Below are 21,915 nucleotides of genomic sequence, written 5' to 3'. Positions count from 1 at the left end.
AAAACAAAAAACCCGAAACAACCAAACCAAAACCCACCAAACCCCATCCAAACAAAAACTGTAAAATGCAGCAAGACACCTTACTGTGTACGGTAAAGGCTGACATTTAAATGGTTTCCCTTATGTCAAGGACAAAAAGGATTAAATGTAGTATGAAAAGGAACAGACACAGGGCTGTTACCATAGAAGATCTTGTAACTCCACCACGCAACCGATCTGATGCTGCTTGATCAGCACATGCTCACATATACTCTTGGTGCCCCTAAAGAGTACTAGAGCACCCTACACTGAGCAAAGGAGTTTCCTGCCCTGCATGACTGCAAATGTGCTTCACTGATATTTTCCTTGGTAACAAAACCACAGACAGCAAAAATGGAAACAGCCAAAACTGGATGATCATTAGATGATGGTACAACTTGAATTGTACATGAAGCCAATTTACACAAAGCCAAACAAGCAACACAAGTTCCTGTACTCTCTGCTTTTCAAACTGTAACAACAGATTCTCAGAAGTCCCTGAAATCTGGCAAATAATTCCTAAAGGGAAGAAATGTACACTGTTGAGAGATACCATTATAAAACACATATAACCTTGTGGCAGTTCAAGTAGTGAGAATAAATAGCAAGAAAGAAGCTGTACAAATTCCTTAAGGGTATGCATTTAGCAATGTCAGAGAATGAAATGTTACACTCTCAGTTCATGCTGAAAACAATTAGAATTGCTTTTAACTAACTACATTAGAACTGTATGATTCATAGAATCATAGAAGAGTTAGTGTTGGAAAGGACCTTAAGATCATCTAGTTCCAACCATCCTGCCATGGGCCGGGATACCTCAAATTAAACCATGTCACCCAGCCTGGCCTTGAACACCATCAGGGATGGAGCATTCACAGCTTCCCTGGGCAACCCATTCCAGTACCTCACCACCCTCACAGTAAAGAATTTCTTCCTTATACCCAATCCCCTGTTAAGTTTGAATCCGTTACTCCTTGTCCTGTCACCACAGTCCCTGATGAATAGTCCCTCCCCGGCATCCCTGTAGGCCCCCTTCAGATACTGGAAGGCTGCTATGAGGTCTCCACGCAGCCTTCTCTTCTCCAGGCTGAACAGCCCCAACTTTCTCAGCCTGTCTTCATACAGGAGATGCTCCAGTCCCCTGATCATCCTTGTGGCCTCCTCTGGACTTGTTCCAACAGTTCCATGTCCTTTTTATGTTGAGGACACCAGAACTGCACACAATACTCCAAGTGAGATCTTACGAGAGCAGAGTAGAGAGGCAGGATCACCTCCTTTAACCTGCTGGTCATGTTCCCCATGGGATGAGAGCCAGAGCCTTCCCTTGAAGAAGGGAACCTGTAAAAGAAACATAACCTGCATCTACCTTTATTATTATCTACAATGGATTGAGAATGTAATTCTTTCATGTCCCTCAGAACATGCTTAAATGTGGATTTACAAGACTGGTTAGAGATGGTTTTGTGCCTTCAGCTGAGCAAGATGCTTTGGACTGTCCCTTTCCACAGCTGACATTTTAAAGCAATAGCTGTGCCTTCTTACGGCCAATCTAACTATCACTCCTGCAGAGTGCTATACCTTCCCTTCATTCTTTGTCTTATTATTGCTTGTCTTTGTCACGTAATTTTAATGCAACTTCCACTACCTTATGCCATTATACTATTCTAAAGCTACATTTAAGGTACATCAAGTAGAAAGTCAGCAGCATAGCTCTCATCAGCCTTGGAAGAAGTGATTGCACCAGTCCCAGTTGTCTTTAGGGAAATGAACAAGGTACTCTTAAGGTTAGTGATATCCCATCAAGTAAGCATATGGACATATGAACACTGGGAGGGTGTATGGAAATTTGCTATAAATTCAGAACAAAAACAGAGAAAGAAACAGGTCCAGCAAAGTGCTGCTGCATACCAAGATAGCTGCTAAAGGTCCTGAACCATATCACTGATTACAAGCAGCCTGGTAGGAGTATTCTGGGGACCTGTCAGAAAACAGCTGAAGATCTACATTTTCCTCAGATGTACATTACCAAAAAGAGCAGAAGAGGAAAGATTTGACAATACCCACATTCAGTGGGTGACTCCTCCGTCTTTTAGACATGGAAGAACAGCACGGTGCCAAACAGGGATGAATCCACCAGCCAATTCCCATAGTATTTAGTTTATAGTATATATATTCATATACAGTGTTTAGGGCAATCAGTTGGTGGATTCATCCCTGTCACCATGCTGTTTGACACCACTCTGCTCTACCAGTTCCCGTAGTATTCAGCATTTAAGCAACAGCTCCTCCTTCTGACCCTAGAAAGAATGGCAGACAAAGCACGTATGAATGAGGTGACATGAGAATATCCTAATCGTAATGGGGATATTACATTGAGCCATAAGATAACTGCAGCTATAGACCGAGGACGCTTAACGTACCTGTCTCTTAACTACATCTTTTGTACTTAATCACAGCTTCACCTTTCCAGAGCGAACCCTGCAATATCCAATTTCACTTACATGGTTTTTAGAACTGAATTTTCTCCTGAAATAAAAGAAAGAACATTGAAAATACCCACTCCTAGAGCTGCAATGCAGTGCTGGACAGACACTCCATGAGGTGAGAAGAATTAAAAGCAAGCCACAGCAAAGAGCTGCAGGAAGATATTAGCATGTTTCTGCAAAGTGATGACACTGCAGGCTTTTTATAGCTGCTGATTCCCAAATCACTGTACAGAAAGTGGCCACAGCTTGATGGCATCTCAGCGAAGTTATCCAGAAAAAATATATGGCCTCTGTGTATTGTTTGCAACAGAGAGAACCAATTAAGTAATGGCCACAAACAGAAAAACCACAGTCAGTCACGGCAGCATCATTAAGTTTTTCAGTTCTGCTTCAGTCTCCTAAATACAATAAGCAGTAGCCTAAGATTAGTGAAAAATGGTCAGGAATGCTGTCGCACTTAGAGCAGGAAATCTTCTGAATGAATTAAGATAGAGATGTAACAGCTTCCAAAAAGGCCCAGGCATACTCAATTTCAGGTAAGTGATCTTGCCAATAGTTCATTAATTGTGAAAAAACACTAGCAGGAGCTGTTATTTTATCAGAGAGTAACCCTTTGTTTGACAGGGTTATCTTGCACCCAGTGACAATGCTGTTGGAGAATGGTCATATGAATCCAGACCAGAGAAGTGTTAGTCTAATGTTACCAGTGGCATTAGCTAAACCATAATGTAAGCTGTTTGTTGAGCAAGCTCAGAGATAGTGCAGTGGTACACCAACCCCTGAGCCAACTGGGGAGCCCAGAACCAGACACAGCACCGCAGATGTGTCTCACCAGTGCTGAGTAGTGGGAAGGACTGCTCCCATTGACCTTGCAAGTGATGCTCTACTTATCACAGCCCAAGCAGGGTGTTGGCTGTCTTTGCCACAAGGGCACACTGCTGGCTCCTGGTTAACTTCTTGTCCACAGGTGCATGGAGTTATTCCCCACTACTGAGATTCTCCTTGTTGAACTCAGTGAGATTCCTCTTGGTTCATTTCTCCAGCTTGCTGAGGTCATTCAGGGAGGCAGCTCCACCACCCTGTGTATCAGCCACTTCTCCCAGTTTTGCATCATCTGCAAATTTGTCCAGGTTGGGCTCCATCCCATAGTCATAAAGGTCATTAATAAAGACATTAAATAGTACTGGCCCCAGCACAGATCCTTGGAGTATATCACTAGTTACCGCTCTCAACCTGGACTCTGTCATTCATCAAAATCCTCCAAGTCCAGAAGTTCAGACAGGTTTTGATCCACCTCATTGTGTTTATGTAGTCCACAATTCATCAGAATGTCTATGAGGCTCTTGTAGAGACTCTGTCAAAATTTTCCTAAAGTCACAAGAAACAATTCCCCCATCCACTGAGCTGGACATTTCATCATAGAAAGCCACCAGTTTTGCCAGGCACAATTTCCCTTTTATAAATCCATGCTGGCTACTCCTAATCGCCTTCTTGTTCTCAATATATTTGTTGATGACTTCCAGGAGGATAACCTTCCCAGGGCTCAAGGTGACACTGACTGCCATGCAGTTCTCTGAATTCTCTTCCTTGCACATCTTGAAGACAAGTGAGATAGGAGTGACTGTTGCTTCCTTCCACTTCCCCCCATATCTAAGACCTTACAAGCATCACATTGCATATGTCATTGTGAGACAATGACAGCAATCAGCTCCTGCAGCACTCATGGATGCATCCCATCAGCTCCTATCATAGAATCATAGAATGGTTTGGGTTGGAAGGGACCTGAAAGACCACCTGGTTCCAGCCCCCTGCCACGGGCAGGGACACCTTCCACTAGACCACATTGCTCCAGGCCCCGTCCAGCCTGGCCTTGAACACTGCCAGGGATGGGGCAGCCACAGCTTCTCCGGGCCACCTGTGCTACTGCCTCACTACCCTCAGAGTGAAGAATTTCTTCCTAATGTCTAAGCTTAACCTATCTAATCATCAATCTGTTCATTCAGTCCTGATGTGCCATGAGCAAGAGACTGGCATGCATCCCCCATAAGGAGAAATTACAATGTAGAGAACCATCTCCACGTTTCTCTTACCTGTAGAAATGCCTTTTGATTTGCTTCAAACCTGTCTCTAAACTCCCTTCCAATCTCTCACCTCCTACTGACCTTCTGCCTCTCTAGGAGGCTTCCTACTCTTTGGAAAAAAATAACAAAAGATGTAAAAAACCAAACAATAACATTGGTAGCTTTAATACCTTTTGAAAATTGTTTTCCAAACAGTGTTTTCTACAGCCTTATAGTGCTTTTACATTTAACTTGACAGACTTTCCTCCCATATATAGATTCCAGTTTGTGAAGAGAAATTTGTTACTTGTCATGCCTCTACCAGCATACTGCAGAGCCATGGCAAGCTGCTATTTGGCTCCATCAGTATACACAAATTTAAAGGTCAAGATCTCAGACTAAGCTGTAATGGCATGGTGCAGATGAAGTGACTTCCTCCTGTAGTTTTCTCTTCTGGACTATGCCTATTCATTTGGGTTCCAGGCATGGCTGAAAGAAGATAACAGAGACCACAAGCTACCTGCATAGAGGGAATGGTCTCAGATACTTGAGAGAGATGAACGTGGAAGACCAGAGTGCTGGTGTTCATAAATGGCATACCCAAACAGAGCATGTGGAGAGCTTTGTTTTAACTCCTCATTCCTCCTAAGGACAAAGCAGCCCTATGCAGACCACAGCTCCCAACATATGAGATTAAGGCAGGTAGCTGCACTCTCCCACAAGAAGGGCTCTTAACCTACTTTGTACCAGAACCTCCCTGGACTACACATTTTGGGAGAAGGAAGAAGAAAGAGGGAGGAGGATAATGGGGTGGTAGGGTAAGAGTCCTACAGAGCATTACAACTTACTGCACATCCTAGATGCCCATGATACAGGAGCTCCTGATATAGGAGAGCTCCCAGCCAGAACAGGGGAAATAATAATAATCTTTCAGTCCTTTCCCAGGAAACCAGGTCCAGGATTACCCTACTGACCCTCCCTTACTCCTCTTCTGTTGCAACATCCAATTCTGCATCTTCAACCCCCACCCCACCTTCTCTCCTTGATGTACTGCACACATGTCTATCAGCAACCTTCGTGACCTCAAGGACAAAGGAGACAGGAAGAGTGAACTCATGCCTTCCTGCCACTGCCCATCATCCTTCACTGTATATCAGCCATGAAGGAAACACAGGCAGCTCTTACATCTCAAGGGAAAACTGTTTCCCTGGCTCTTGACTCAAGGGAAACAAGAGCCAAAGAACAGCAATAAAACTCTGCACATCAGACCCTACCCGTCCTTTCACAGCCTCTTGGAATGCTCACCTGGACTCCAGGCTCAGAAAAGACAAGTGGGAAAATGAACAAATGCAGCACAAGCTTTCCACCTTTAGATCTACAAGAGCACAGACACTGTCACTACTAAGAAAGGCTGTAGCCCGTCATGCAGGGGAAAAGGCAACACAATTTCTCAGGGACTTGCCTATTCCATAACAACCAGAACTTCAGAGCAACACTAAAATGCTTTGCTTCAGATAGATTGCAGGTTATGAATGATGGGGTGGTACCTGGTTGAATTAGGAATCAGTTCCACACACTGTGCTCTGGTCCCTCCACTCAAGTGCCAAAAATGCCATGTAGTCATGGTCACAGGTCCTTCTTTCCACATGTGCTTATGCTCAGCTTGTTTCATGTTCACTCCACACTCCTAGTTTCAGTGAGTTACTTCAGGACACAACTTTAAAATGCTTTTCTGCATGATAACTAACAGATTGCTCAGACTTCACCACCAACGTCTCACAGAATAAAATGGAACATCTTGGTAGACAAAAGATATAGTAAAAGCTGTATTTATTTTTCTTTCACAGGACAAATGGAAAAAGACCAGAGGCTGCTTTGGTTTGATTCTCTCCTTATCAAACCTCAGAATATTGACTCTACAGGGGAAAACAAACAAACAAACAAACAAAAATACAGACAAAAGCAAACCACTCCACTTACCCAAAAAAAGCACTTTCCTAGAATAAGCAGTGCTACATCAAGCCAGATATTCATTGCAGTGGAGCCCCAAATACTCCTATATTCAGTTCAAGGTATTGCCTCAGTATAGTCCCATGTTACACCTTCATGATTACCAACCACTATTATACCATCTGTGCTAGTGATTCATAGCTCACTAAGGTTGCTGTTGTTTAGCCCAAAGAGCCCAAAACAGAAGGAACTACAGAAGGAGAAAACACACCTTACTGACCACACACTAAATAGGGCTGTAAACTTTGCAACTGCTTCTAAAGAAAGCAGTGAAAAAAACCCACAGAGCAATGACAGTGGGAGTGGAGAGTGAGAACAACATCCACTTATACCACTTAGTGTGTTGAAGAATGCTTATATAGTCAATAAGATCTCCTGGTTCCCCACAGAGTCTTTGTTCTTAAAGATATTCAGTGTTGGGAGAGCTGCAGACATTCAAAATCCTGCATTCCTCCAGCATATACCATAAAACTGGGCAGAATGGAAGGGCAGCACTACACACACACACACGTGATGCCAGCCACTGGAGGGGTGTTTACAGCACCTCTCTCACTCCAGAGTAGCTATACATGCACAGACCTCACACCCTGCCAGGCTCACAGGCAGGCATTCAGTCAAAGCAGCCGTAGCCTCTGATCAACACCAGACAGCTCAGCATTTGACAAGCAATGCACATCCTCCTTAAGCATCCATGGCCATGTTCTCTGAGGGGCAGGGAGCTGTTTTGTAAAAATTATGGGCAATTTGTCTTTCTCGTTTTTATAAGAAAGTCTCTTTCTCATCAAAGAAGAGACAAACCTGAGACAAAACAGAAATGTTGCATGCACACACAGTCTTTTACGTTTCTGACCATTGCTTTAGCTGAGTTGAGCAAACCTCATATTGCTTTTGATTAACCTGGGAAACAGAAGAGGCCTCAGCCCTAGAAATCATCTGAGTCACACTCAGAGGGCTTGCAGGAAACACCATGTGAAAGAGCTGTCACTTTGAGGCCAGCTGACACCGATGATCTGACTGACTTGTGTTCATCCAAGGGGCCATTGGACCACCCCACTGCTGTTCCAAGACATAAGAATAGGAGACACACTGGAGGCAGAAAATATTTTGCAGTACAAGAGGCTTTGCCCATCTGCATTAAGCCTATCATAGCGCCAAGCTCATGTGCCTTACCAATCCCATTTAGAGTGTGGTGGGGACCAGATGTAATGATGCTGACAGTCTCGGTCATATTCTTGTTTCTCACTGCTCTTTCCCCATTATTTTCTAACAAGAATAGTAAGAGCATCGGTAAATCCTTTTGGCCATAAAGGGGCAGATGTTTGTTCAAGCTTGCCTCTGTGGTAGGAATCCTCAAAGGCACACAGCTCCTTGTGAAAGATATGTTGATTTTCTCAGCTACAGTTCAGGAAGATGCTCAGGGAGAAGAGTAAAACTTCCCACTGTCTTTCTCAAGACCTCCTAGAAGAGACTTGTACTCCTGGACAGTGAATTGCAGGAGCACTCCAGGCTACTTGAAGATGTCCACCATAAATGACTCATAGACAAATTCAGACAGTACAGGTTCCCTATCTGTCTTCTCTGTAACCTTGGAAATATTTGGAAACATAATGCATCTCTTTTAGGATCCATCCAAGTGCTGAAAGGTCTGGTGCTTCTTAGATGCAGTAACAGACATTTGGTCACAAAGACAAACTCAGTGTAAAAGGCAGTTCAGCTTTTCCTGTGTCAGGTACAATTTAAGGTGGGATTTAGGTGAGCTCTCCTGTGCATCACAGGGTCTTAATTTGCCACTACTATAAAATCAGTCATTGCTTTGCAGAAGCTCCTTCTGAACAATGAGCTGGACTGAGATCCTCATGTTCTGATTTGCACCAGATTTTCACATCTTTACACTTAGGACCTCAAACAGAGATTGCAGCATCCTGCTGCCTGCTCAAACCAGCCATGAGAGAGTCTCCTCCACCAAAGACTTCAGAAGAGAAAGGAAAGGAAAGAAAAAGAAGCTGCCTTAGCTCTTCCTTGTGTGTTTTCTTCTATGTTTTTCTCAGGCACCTTCTCTAGCACATCCTTAACTTGCTCCTCAGTTCCTGTTCTTTGCTCTTCCGCACTTTCATTGCTTTGAGGACTGTGCTTTAGAACTCCTAAGAATCAGTCAATGAGATAGGCATTTCTACAAAGGCCTCCTGCAGGTTTACAGCCACAGAAAGGGGCCTTATTTCTCTGAAAGGCTGCCACAAGTGGACCGGTATTTGCTCTTCTCCTGAGATTTCTTTGCCTGACCAAAGCAGGAGAAAGGCCCTTCAGAGAAACAAATGTTACTGGTAGGCAGTTATAGTCAAGACAAAGAGCTGCACAGACACTGGCTGAAGCTTCAGGCTCTACCTACACCCCACAAATGGCTTTTACCCTCAACTCTCACCTCCTCACTTCAAAAGAAAGTTCATTTCTGATGGAACAGCTGGAGAGTTGTGAGCTCCCAGGCAACACTCTTAGCTGACCTTGAATCACTGCCATACAGAGTCCTTCTTCATGATATCATATGTGGCAGGGCAGAAGTGAGAATGCAGCTGAGCCAGCAAAGCCTGGGATGTGATCTCTAATCTTGTCCCTTGGCTCTTCTTGTTCCATACATGCACTGCATAGGTGTTATTAAAGAGGTGGTGAAGCTCTGAGGAGCTGACCACTTCAAAGTATTTCTTCCAGTCCTGCCACCGAATGGGATAAAAAGCCTCACGGGGCAGAGCACTCACTCCTTTGCAGCTTGTAGTGCTCCGAAGGCTCCTGATGGAGCACCACTTCTTAAACACACGTGTTAGGAGCTGTGGGCCCTGGTGTCCCCAGATCCAGCTGTTGTAGTTCTCCACAAAGTCCTGCATGCAAAGCTCCATGAACTTGTGTTTGGGCTTAAAGGACAGAAAGGCCCCATTCAGTACATACTTGGACTGGATACCAAGCGCATTGGTGAGGTTCTTCAAGTTCTTAAGCACAATGAAGTCTGTGTCCAGGTAGATGCCACCAAATTTCCACATGATGGCAATTCTGCAGGCATCAGACAGGACGGGTAAGAAATAAGGCTCCCAGCGCTGCTGAGCCTGCAAGTACCACTTTGCCAGAGGTGTTCCAGAGAAAAGCTCTGTCAAGTCCAGGGGCCGGATTTCCACATTGGGGAAGCAGCTCAGCAACGAGAAACCCCAGTGTTTGGGTAACGAGGCGTTCCTGTTTGCCAAGCCCTTCATGAGCACCACGACCCTTGTCCCCGGGTGCTTCCTCGCTGCTGACTCCACAGAGCACATGAACAGGTAACTTGGGTCAGTTCGCTCTGATGTCTCCACAAAATACACATTTCCTGGGGAAGGAGGGGGCTCACCAGCAATGGTGTGTGGAGAAGGCACAGTTTGAGCACAGTGGATTTCAACAGGCAAGCTGTAGAGCTGGCCTCTGCCCTTAGGGTCCTCTGCCATTCTCCAATACAACAAGATGGAGGCAAAGGACATGAACTTAAAGGCAAGGATAAACAGAGCCCTGAGCTTGTGGCTCAGCACCACCCTGGTCACCTTTAGGAGGCAGCTGGGCATCCTGAGCATTCTTGCTCCCATCAGAGCCTGCTCTCCCAAGACAGTCGTGATCTGGAGGGGAGGAAAGAAGAAAAATATATTGATGGGGAAGGCAACAGATAGCGAGCCTTGAGACACCCTTCATGCAAGTGTGCTTCAACTACGTCTTTACATCACCTTTAAGAAGCAGGATGCTTTTCTCGCGCTGCCACCATGCCAACAGGGCCCCGTTAGCAACAACAGCTCGTGTTCAGGCCGCGAGGTTATGTGACAAAGCTCATCTGCACACACACAAAATCCATAAAGGGACAGTGGCAGGAGGTGGAGCCCAGATAAACCCTGCCAGGTCTGTCACAGGGGCCATCACCCCCTCAAAGGCCTACCAAGCCTAGAGGAGAACAATGGCAGGCAGCATCCCACATTAAGGACCCTAGAGGAACCAGCAGTGTCTAGGCCTGTCCCAGAGCTGTCCAGGCATGAAACCCATCCCCAGAAGCAGCTCTCTGCATCACCCTTTGGAGTAAGAGGGTAACAGCTTAGGGGTGGGACATATGGGCTGCAGGGGAAGAACAGTTTGGAATTACACAGGACTTACTATATTTAGGAACCAAAGCTGGGCAAGATCTTAACTGGATGATTCTGGGAGGAACAAGAGTGGGAAAACAGAGATGTGAGTGGATTACACAGGCCAGATGCAGGTAAATAGCTGTACCCTCCTGTCAGGCAGCTAAGTTGGGATACACAGTGTTATCTCTGCTTTTACAGGCCTAGTGTGACTGTTCCGGCCAGGCCTCAAGGTTAGATCTCTGAAGTCCACACCTAGATTTAACCATAAAGAGGTATGTTGCATCAGATAGAAGAATAGAGATGAGTTTATTTCCCAGAAATAGTCTTTAACAGTCTGAAATAAGGTGTGTCAAGGCACAGGGTAATGGAAGGCCACTGTCATCAATGTGCCCATGCCTCCCTCAAAGCCTCCATCGTCAAAGTGGTGCCAGGCTCTTAATGAATCCAAACCAGTAAAGTTTCACAAGGAATACATTCTTTAAAGGAAATAAAATAATCAAAATTAAAAGATCCGAAAGATGCAAAACATTTTAGTGTCTTTTCTGCTGTAATCTCTGTTGCCCTTCTGGTAAAAGTTGATGGAATTTAAAAGAAATAAAACCAATACAATCCAACAGTGAAACCAGAAGTTTTGTGAGACAAACCAAAAACGTGCAGAATATAGGAGAGAGCTCCATTATGCCTGCTACAGATAGCTGTGGGTCAGCTTAATAACAGGACAGAATTTTCCATTTCAGATTAATCATTCTTCAGCTGGAAAAAAAAAATAAAATAAAAAGAAAAAAAAAAGAAAAAGAAAAATCTTCACTGACATTTTTTTCTCTCTGTTTTTTCTTTGTCATCCTGAGTCTTCAACATACCTGCAGTCTCTCAGAGACTATGTTGGAGGGTAGACAATGACACATCACGCAGCTGGTAGCACCGGGCACTTGTGTGTCAGGGAACAGCCACATCACAGTGAGCTGCCATTCTTTTTCATACCCTCTACTTTCCTTGAGACTCTAGGAGGGCAACACACATGTTCTTTCCTTTTAGTTACAAGAAATAGCAAGACCCTGCCACCTCCACTCGATCTCTGCTCTCCCTTTTCTCTCTACTGCTCCACTCATGTTTGAAGGAGGAAGAGCAAGGGAGTGAGATTTATTTTAACCCCATTACACCCAAGGGAGTGAGATTTATTTTAACCACATTACACCTGGAGTACACAGTGTAGTTGCTGCTAGGCTTGCAAAAAGCTTGGAAATGGGGGGAAAAAGAGATGGCCACACAACTTCAGCCTGCAGAAATAACATATCAACGACAGACATCTGCTCCAGCTCTACCCCACAATGAGTCTTTTACAGCCTGAAGATAATGCTTTGGAAATAAAACCGCATCTCTTCTATGGCTTTTGCCCACACAACTTGTTCAAAGATCACCACCTGTGAATGCCTGCAACTGGCTGGTGCTGGCCCTCTGGAAAGCTCTACTTGGGAAAATGCGAAAGCACTGACACAGCAATACAAGGGTAACACCAGTCTCACACATGGAGAGGGGAAACTTCACACAGATTATGTCCACATGGGGTTTGTACTGTTTGGCCATGCCACTGCTAAACATTACATCCAAGCGTATTTAATGGACTGCAATAGGCAAAGCATTCTTGACTTGGAGAATTTAACTTAATTTATTACAAATTATCATTAACTTTTAATCACCAATTCAGACATTGTGTGGGGGAGTGGATGGGGACACATCACCAAAAATTAACACTTTGGGAAATGCCTTCCCTCCTCTCTCCACATGCTTATCTTCAGCACAACATCTCCCCTTCCCTCTATCCAGTTTCAACTTCCCTTTGTTTTCACTGTGCGTTACACTCAGTCTGTCCAAATTCCTTCAGTGAGGAAAGAGGCACAGGAGGCTATGGGACAGTGCATGACAGCTTCTTTTGGCTGCTCCTTGCATCTCATGTTTCCCCCACTGCTCCTTGCTTCTTATGGCTCCTCTGCTCCAGCACTGGTCATCCACAACCTGCAGCCCCTCCATGTGTGCCTGCCCTGGCACAGGTTCTCCATGGGTCACAGTCCTTCAGGGGTGTCCCTGCCCCAGCATGGATTGCAGTCCCTCAAGGGTATCTCCTCCAGCACAGAGTGCTTCCTTCCAAGAGAGCCTCTCCCTCCATGAACCCAACAGCATCCCCTTCTGCATGTCTTCTCCACTTTTTCCACCCTTTACTCCAGATATGTCTCCTGTCATGACTCCAGACATGACTCCTATCTCCTCTGTCTGTTTGCTTGTATCTCCTCTCACATCTCCTCCTGTCTCCTCACATCTTTGTTGTGTCTCCTTTTGGGTCCTCACACATCCTTTTGCACCTCCTCCCCCATGTCACTTTTTCATGTGCTTTTTTATGACTTCTCATGTCTCCTTTCTTTCATCCTCACATTTGTCCTCATGTGTGCCCTTCTGTGTCTCGTTTGCCTCCTCCCATGTCTCCTTTCTGTGACTCCTGTCCCTAACAGCTTTCTTCAATACATTTGAACAGAAGCACTGTGTGCTGCTCTGACCAGTTGCAGTTTTGATATTCAATGGGCTGGTTTTGTCTGGTTTGGAGTTGGCTGGAACCAGCTGGAACTAGCTATCCACACAGGTTACCCCTGCAACATCTGGCTCCCCTCACCCTGCCAGCTATGCCTAATACAGAGTACCTTGCAATGTTTAAATACAGAGAAGTCCCTAAGTTGTTGGGTTTTTTTCATGTGAGGCTGAAATCTGGATGTGGATGTTGGATTCCCAACTGGTGAGCAGTCCTTCACTGCATAGTGCAAACAAAACCAGTTATAAAACACTATAGTGGGCAAGGTTACTGACTTCCTGAATGACTCATGTATTTATTTCCCTGTGTGGTAACATCTGCTTCCAAAAGTTCCCTGAATAACGATTTAGAAATTGCTCAAACAAATAAAGAAAAAGTTACTGTGTCATGTCACCATTTACCTACTTGCAGTGCAAAGGGCTCGCAAACAATGCACTGATGGCTGCACCTTCCAGAGACCTCATCTTATAACTTGCTTGAGCCTGTCATCAGCTTGCACTAAACATCTGCTTTGCACATGAAAGGGTTCTACCCGTTAAACAGGAAGGTAAGGACAAGGATGCCCCAGCACTGCCACCTACCCGAACATCCTTTGGAAGCAAGGCTTTGTGTTGCAGCTAAGCCAACCTAAGGAAAAGTTCCCAGTGAAACAGGGATTCCCCCAAGAATCAGAGGCAGAAAATTTCATCTACAGAAGAAATATGAAGCTTTTCTGGTGGTTTAGTTTACACAGAACAGCTCAATTGAAGCACAAACCGAGGCTGAGTACTTAGGAGAGCACTAGAGATCCCTCAGCACTTCTCCCCTATGAACAGTGAGGAAATAATGTCCCAGTTTGATTTCTTTTAAAGATACTCAGCAACCGAACAAGAAAGAGATATCTCAGGTGGTAAATAAGTGCAACACGTTACAACAGCTGTTTTTTCAGCAGCAACAGCAAAACCACCAGGGAAACCGTAGGCTCCTCCAGAGAAGCAAAAGCACCTCTAGAGCTGGAGCAAAAGCTCCATTTCTTCTATCGCGTCTCCTATTATGTTATCTTCCTATCACATCTTACCTGAATCTACAAGACAGCTCATGGCAATACACCACTGAAGTCCCATCTAGTGATTTTGATTGATGAGACAATAAAGCAAGGGGAATGACCACAGCCACAGAAATGACTGCCACACCAATGCAAACATACAGCTGCGTTTGGTTAAAATTCACTCATGTTTTTACTTTAGAGATGATTTTTCTCTCAAATGTGAAACAAACATGACTGAGCTCTGAGCAAGGAGTTTCCTGGCCCTGTCAGAAAGAGGCACTTCAAGACTTTGCTGGGACAACACAAAGATGATTTAGCAACAAACAGGTATGACAGCAATGAGAGTCAAGAGCCAGGTTCTCCCTCATGGAAACCAGACTGCACTGTCCCAAGGGGCAGGGACCAGATCTGTTGAGTTCATTTACTGTGGTGCACACCCCATGGAATAAACTTGTTATTTTCAAGTACCTTTAGTATAGTACTTTCTGTGCAGGACAGTGTGTCACACCCCAGCATAAACCACAACATCCATCCCAGAAAGTGACCTTTGTATGCTGACATATACCACCTCCTTCTTCAGCCCAAATGGTTAGTTAACCATGGCTGAAGCAATATGCTGTTGGCTCAGCAAGGCACAGAGCATGCCATTCAAGAGCTTCCGTACAGCGGATGGGGCTGCAGTTCACTGAAGGTGGTATAGCAGATGTTTAGAGCATTTCTACATAGGCCAGGTTAAGTGCTGGTCTTAAATGCTTTGTTAAATATACTCCCTAATATCAAGTTTTCCCAGATTAGCATTAGAAAAGATTCAGAGTCTTTGTACTGTTGCTTCATGAAGAAGGTCAAAGCCATAATTGCATTCTTGTCTGCTGACACATTTTAGCCCTTGCTTTTGTTTATCTCAGAAAGCCATGACAAGGTTTTTCTGGGGGGGGTGCAGCTGTAGCTTTTCCTCTAAAAGCCGCTGGAAACAAAAGTCACAAGAAAATACATGTGATCTTTAAAGCCTCAAACTAATGCTGAAGGAGAATTGTCAGGGTAGTTTTAAATAACATTTGGTGCCCTGAATTAAATATATTAAGTTTGAATCTAGAGCTAAGGGAATTTAGAATAACCAGTGGGTTATTCCCATCAAATACATTTGGTGTCAAGGCACCCTTAAGTATAACCAGAAAATCCAAAAATGGTTGCTGGAAAGTTTACACAAATCCCAGCTGCCAGTTACCGTGTTTGAGGGCAGCTACAGGTACACATCTCCTTCCTTTCAAGCACAGTGGAAAACAGAAGCTTGCAAAGCTTTCACCAGGAACAAAGCAGGGAAAAAAAGAGCCACACATTACACAAATTCTCAAAGCAAAGTGTGCATCATTTCTCAGTGGAAAGACCATACACAGCACTGCTCTGCACTGTCCCTCCACTTTTAACCCTTTGCTCTTTCACGTTTCCATGTTTGCCAAGAAAAGTAAGTAGGAAGTGATGTTCTGAATTGTTACTATGTGCTGTGGAGAGTTATGGTCAAGAGCGGTTTTTAGAAATGCTTGGAATAAGACTGCCTACAGCAGAGTGGTGGACAAAGGACACCATGCTTGGTGCCATGCTTTTTGGTTCTCCTCCCATGATACAGATTATACGGAAGCAGATGCAGGTCAGTCTGTATGAAACCATTCATAGAATCATAGAATAATTAGGGTTGGAAAGGAACTTTAGATCATCTAGTTTCAATCCCATGGGCAAGGACACCTCACACTAAACCATGTCACCCAAGACTCCATCCAACCTGGTCTTGAACACTGCCAGGGATGGAGCATTGCAAACTTCCTTGGGCAACCTGTTCCACTGCCTTATTCACATGATCATAGCCTAACAAGGAAACATGGTAGCCTTTCCAAAGGGTACATCACATCCCAGTGAGACCACAGGGCAATGCAATGAGTGCAGCGGAGCGAGGAAAGATGCCAGGGTCACTGCATGGCACAAAGGAAAGGAGGAGCATTTATGGACAGTCCTAGGTATGGAAAGCCTGGCAACATCAGGAACCCAGCATAGTCAGACTGATCTGTTTCTTTTTACCCAAAATAGTACAGGACAGTCTTATTCAGCACCCTTTCAAAAGAAGTTTCCCAATGCTTGTTTTGTAGAGCTTAGTGTTTAGGTCTTCCTTAACTGAAAGGAGCAGGTTTTAGCTTTCAAGATACAGACCACATAACCCCCTCATCAATACTTAAAATAAATAGAAGGCAGGATTTGGCTGGAAAACAGAAACAAACAAAAGCGACAGATGCTGGCAGTAGAACAGCTAGCAAACTGATACAGCCCTTTGCCACCAGCAGCTTTCAAATAGTAGTTTCCTATTACTGTATTTGTAGAAAGCCATGCACATTCATTGTATAATAGGACTGGTGTATGAAATTTAAGTCTAAACAATATTTTAACCCTCACCACTCAATAACACTGGCACATGGCTAGAAAAGGAGCAGCTTTTTGAAATGATGTGCATATATGAGGAGACTGTGGGAATATGGAAGTCAGAACTACACCTGGTCAGCAAGTGTGCAAATCCCGTTAATCACCAGTATTACTGCTGCCTACAAGCTTATGCAAGGGCTTCATAGCAGATCTTACAAACATGCTGAAGATGCTGTCCTCTTTTACAGGGGAGTTAGTTGTTAATGCTGCTGGATGCCCACTTGCATCCAAGTGAAGTAATGCAGTGTATCAGATCATACTAATGATTAAACACTTCAAGCCTAACACACTGATATATAGTGACTTTTTCCTTCTTCTAATCTGTACTGCACTTTCCATTTTTTAAATCCAGAGACACACTGGAGAGGAAAGAGGGTCCAACAGTAGACTACACATGGATTCAGGGGATTTCTATTTATTTTAATGATCTGGAACAGCTTTCTTACAGGCCAAGGAACAGGTCCCTTAAAACCCAAACATAAAATCTCACCTCCTACTTGAAACCGTAAGGAAATCAATGTCTCAATTTCTTCAACGACCTCAGGGGTTGTTTTTCTGTCTCTAACACAACCTTCCTCCCCTGAATATGGAAGAAGTGCTTTCCTATCTGATAGAGCCACTGCAAGGCTGAACATATTAAAGACTGGGAGATATTAACCTATGTATCTTGCACAGATGGGAGATTTTGTGCATTTATACAAAAATAAAGAATGTGAACACTATGTGAACACTTTAATTTTTAATAGAAAAAAATCTAAATACTAACATGTTTATACTTAATCCTTTGCTCACAGGGGAGCAGTTGGTTCACAATGCCATAACCTGAAGTTCCACCTGACCTCATTTAAACAGAGTTCCCAGCCCCAGTTTAAGGTAATGGTAAAAGCCAGAGGAGACAAGTGAAGAAGTGAGCTGCAAGCAAAGAAGGGAGTTGGTAACAAATCACCTGTTTGCCCTTGAAAGAACTACACAAAATAAACTTTGTGAATCTGTTCTGGAATCTGAATAGCCCATCAAAGTAAGGAGTTGGAGGGTTTGTTTGGTCAGGAGTGCCTGTGAAATAAAACAAACCCCAGATGAGAGCAGAGAAAGGGATCTCAAAGCCAGATGACAGAGTCCAACCTTTTAACAGCATGGAAATTGCAGCTCTGAGGGAGCTGAACGACAGTACAGACAGGCCGATTTACTGAGGGCCTGCCAGAACAGACAACAGGGGTGTCCCCAACCTCTCCTGCCATCACATAATGGAGCCACAACAGTGCTGGTAACAAGGTTGATCCAGCCCTATACAATTCTTCTCTGGTCTCCCCTCTATATATGGAACAGGCATGGTTTTATATGGTAACTATGACTGGCACACAGTCGCTTCTCTCTATACTAATGACCAAACAACTGCAGCAAAAGTAAGACGGAAGTAGAATTACTCATAAGCACCTCTTGCCAAAGCATCTGATGATGAAGTGACAAAACCAGGGCAGTGGGTAACTGACTGGGTAACTAATACTTGGCTTCCTCCTCAGGCTTTTCTTTGATACTCCTCTGACCCTGCTGTGACTGGTCCTGAAAGCTAAAGCACCAAAAAGTCCATTCTGATGCAGAATTTGGTTTTCTTACTCCTTTATCTCCCAGAACTGGTTTTGCTCCACTGCAGGGTGAGATGGGCACAAATACTGGCACAGGGAGAGAGATGCAAGAACAGGCAGCCAGGGGTCTGGGTCCTTCTCATATCACTGAAACTTAGTTGTGTGGTAACACCAAATTGCACACTGAGGCTTTCACAGTCCACAGCTACTGAAGTTGGCCCCCGGATACCTCTGAGACGATAAAACTGAATTAGAGCCACTGTCAGATGGAGACAGAAAGTGCCTTGAGAGCCAGTAGAAATCCTGTGAGAAGGAGAACTTGGGGCATGGCTACCAGAACTACACACTAAAACTAATGGCAGGCAGACTGCTCTTCACCCACCATTACACTCTCAGGCCCTCAAGGATGACTGCCATTTCTGTGTTGTCAAGTGCACACAAACAAGAGGATGGCTTTCACATATGACTCACTAGTCAGTGCTCCCTCTTACAGAGACTTGAGGTGCTGCTGAATTGCTACAAGAACCAAAAAAGAGGAATTAGAGTTTTGTAAGATCTCTGTCTTTCATGCAACAAACCCCATGAATAAGAAATAGTGCAAAACTATCGGAGCTCAGTAGAAGCTAGAGAGAGTTTTTTCAGGGTTAAGCAATACCCACTCTATTCTGAGAAACTTCTCTCATGTTAGGAAACAACATGTTATTTTCACTGAGATAGTTCATTCTTAGCCAAAGTTTCTCAGTTCACCTTCTTTCCACAGCTGTAGTTTTAGTAGTTTTACTACTGTGAGACTTACTACTGTAGTCTTACTACTCTAAGAGTTACATATTTTCTTACACCTCTTCTGTTGAGGCTTTCTTCCCCTTCTTGCCACAGGAAGAGTTTCTACTGTTCTATTGCAAGTCTTGATCCTTCTTCCTCAGACCTTACCGCTGCTCAGACTCGGATGTTTTTCAGGGCATGTCTGCCTGGGAACATGCCGGCCAACTGAATCCTTCTCTGCCACCACTTGTGCTGTTTTTCCACCCTCTCACCCAAGCCAGCCTGTCACTGCTGTCGGAGAGGAATTCCACATTTCTCCATTCCATCCAACTCTTTTCTCCGTCTATTGTGCTACTGCCATCCCACCCGGACTCACAGCATCAGCGTTTGACTGAGCCCTTCTCAAGTGGGATGCTCCCATTCTCAGGTGGGATGGAGCACTTTCAGGGGCTGGCACTATACATGCAGCTCCCTTTCCCCAGCGCTGATACACCTTCGCCAGCACCCCCCAACAGCGCTGCCTGCACAGCAGAAACCTTCACGGAGCTGCACAGGGATACGAGAGAAGCTCCCCTTTACAAGCCTCACCCGAAATGCCTCATTACCACTGGAACCTCATTACCACTACTGCCTGCAGAGGGTCCCGGCTGAGGACAGCAAGGCTGTTAGTCCGTCCATCCTTCTCCAGCCTGGCAGTCCTCCCGGGCGCTGCTCCCGAGGAGGCGAGCAGAGCTGTTTAGGGACAAGACCACGGGCAGGTCGGCTCCAACCCGCACGGAAGGGCTGCTGCCCACCACCGCCGTGGTCTGTACATGGAAAAGTTCCCCGTGGAAAAACACACTTCTTCCTATGCGGCGAGGGAGGAAGAAGGCAGCAGCCTCCGCTCACGGGCAATCCGAGACCCGCTACTTGGTCGCGGGGCTGCGCCGCCCTTCCCGTTGCCCCGCCGGTTGTCCCCTGTCCCCTATCCCTGCTCACCTCCGGGGCCGCCGCTCCTCGGCCGCCGAGCACGTCGGCTCCCTCCCGCAGCACGGAGCATCAGCAACGGCTCCAGCCCGTCCCCCCCTCGCCGGTCCCGCCTCCGGCCGAGCCCAGGCCACCTCCCTCCAGGGCAGTCCTGTCGGGAAACAGAGCCCGTTACTCACCGGAGGCGCCGGGCCCGTGCCCCGGAGAGAGCGGCATCGCCCATCACGACGGTAAAGAGAAACGGCCCCTCCCCGGGCACGGCCACGGCTGCCCTGGTGGAGGTGGTTTGGGGTTAATTCACCATGTACCGCTTCAAACTGCCGTAGGGCTTTTTGGTTCTTTTTTATCTCGCTCTCTCCTCCCCACCTCCGGGAATTTCTCCCCTACCCACGGCCGGTCGGGAGCTGTCAATCCGATCCACGCTCTCCATCCCAGCTTTACCTCTTGTCACACTGCGATATATCAAGCGGAGCTCAAGTCACGATGCGTGTGGGTGATTAAATCGATCCTGGTTAGAGACCTCACGGCTTGAAGGGCTCGTAAACCTCGGAAAGGAGGAGCAGCAGCAGGGGAGGCTGTGAGCTTCCCCCATCGTTAGGGAGAGGATTAGGAAGCTAGGATTAGAAATCAAGATTTCAGTTAAAACCCAAATAAAAAGCAACTTGCAGATCAGCTGCTTTCATGTTGTAAAGCAAGTTTCATACTTACCCTCAGGCAGGAGGAAGTTTTACCTAAATTATTCCTGGCAAATGATTGCTTAACAAGTTCATAATGAGAGTGAATAAAGATGAGAAATTGGGGCTTTTGTTTAGACTTTGACTACAGGGTGGAGTAAATTGCATGGGGAAATCACCAGAGATTCTGGGAGGCAGGTTAATCCTTCCTGGAGCAGGGGTTGGACACAAGCTCTTTCCAGATGCCTTCCAGCCCTGTTTTCTTTACAATTCTCATGATAGAGTATGTTACTTATGCGTTAGAAGACAGTGTACCTATGACAAACATTTCCTTGAAATGTTTGCATTGTTTTAAATGAAAAACGTGTTTTCCCTGCAATTAAGTAGTCTGAAACTACCCATTTCCCCAAGAATATGAAAATATTTCTAAGAATAGGTCTCAATCAAATTTGAAGATTAAATAAATGTCAAGATATTCTTGTCTGCCCCACTGAGTAGAATTTGGATTAACAAGACAGAGTTGCTACTGAAGGTGTCAATACTCACCTTCTGTGGAGACAGTGTTTGGACTAGATAGCCTCCCCATGGTCTTTCCTACCCAGTGTTTCCCAGCTGCAGGGGCAGCACCCTCAGCAGCCTGAGACTGAGTCGAGGGATGCTGTTCCTCACCTGATCCCTGGGTGAAAGCAGATGCTGGGCACAGGGAAGACATGATGGGGTTTGTGAAGCTGAGCTGGGCGCATTCAGGGGCAAACAGCCACGTCCTGGGAGCTGGCAGGGTGAGTGCAGGGCGAGCACAGCTCTGGTGTATGCAGATAACCTGTGGGATGGTAACAAAGTGGGGAAGGAGGATCTGAAGCCAGGAGATGTCTCCAGAAGATTGCCTGAGCCAGGATTTAGCTGCCATGGGGATGCTACAGCAGGGATGGTAGAGTCTTGGTCTGTGGACATGGAGATGTACCTGAGCAGCAGAACTTGAATCACACACATGCCTCTGGGGCACTTTATCCTGAATGGCCACTGGATTGGTGTGGATTTGCCTTAGAGCACTAATGTGCAACTGGCACAGCTGCCCTGTGCTTGAAGGGGGCAGTGACCTGGTGAGTAACCCAAGGGTGCTAGCCTGCCCTGCTTGTAAAGCAGATCTGGAGTACACTCGGTCTC

General features: G+C 45.5%; 2 protein-coding genes across 5 annotated transcripts in view; both read right to left on the bottom strand.

Moving 5' to 3' along the window:
• The window catches only part of LOC101869100 (lactosylceramide 4-alpha-galactosyltransferase-like), a 33,552-nt gene extending 13,425 nt beyond the window's left edge, over positions 1–20,127 (bottom strand). For 3 of the 4 annotated variants that reach the window (XR_004549609.1, XR_004080454.2, XM_031048155.2), the window contains exon 1: positions 7,745–7,764. The gene's annotated coding sequence lies outside the window, so the exon portion shown is untranslated. Of the gene's footprint in view, positions 1–7,744; positions 7,765–20,089 lie in introns of those variants that run through there. The other variant, XM_031048156.2, reaches the window with a different exon arrangement.
• A4GALT (alpha 1,4-galactosyltransferase (P1PK blood group)) lies at positions 7,965–20,126 on the bottom strand. Its single transcript, XM_013128803.3, has 2 exons — positions 20,090–20,126; positions 7,965–10,200 (listed from the first exon to the last, which is right to left on the bottom strand). The coding sequence occupies exon 2, from the start codon at positions 10,168–10,170 to the stop codon at positions 9,079–9,081; it is 1,092 nt and encodes a 363-aa protein (XP_012984257.3). The 5' UTR covers positions 10,171–10,200; positions 20,090–20,126; the 3' UTR covers positions 7,965–9,078.
• Positions 20,128–21,915: the final 1,788 nt, after the last annotated feature.

This window comes from Melopsittacus undulatus, chromosome 5 (assembly GCF_012275295.1).
Source record: "Melopsittacus undulatus isolate bMelUnd1 chromosome 5, bMelUnd1.mat.Z, whole genome shotgun sequence".
NCBI lineage: Eukaryota > Metazoa > Chordata > Aves > Psittaciformes > Psittaculidae > Melopsittacus > Melopsittacus undulatus.
The sequence above is the reverse complement of the archived record's forward strand: the minus strand, read 5'-3'. Positions and strand labels throughout refer to the sequence as shown.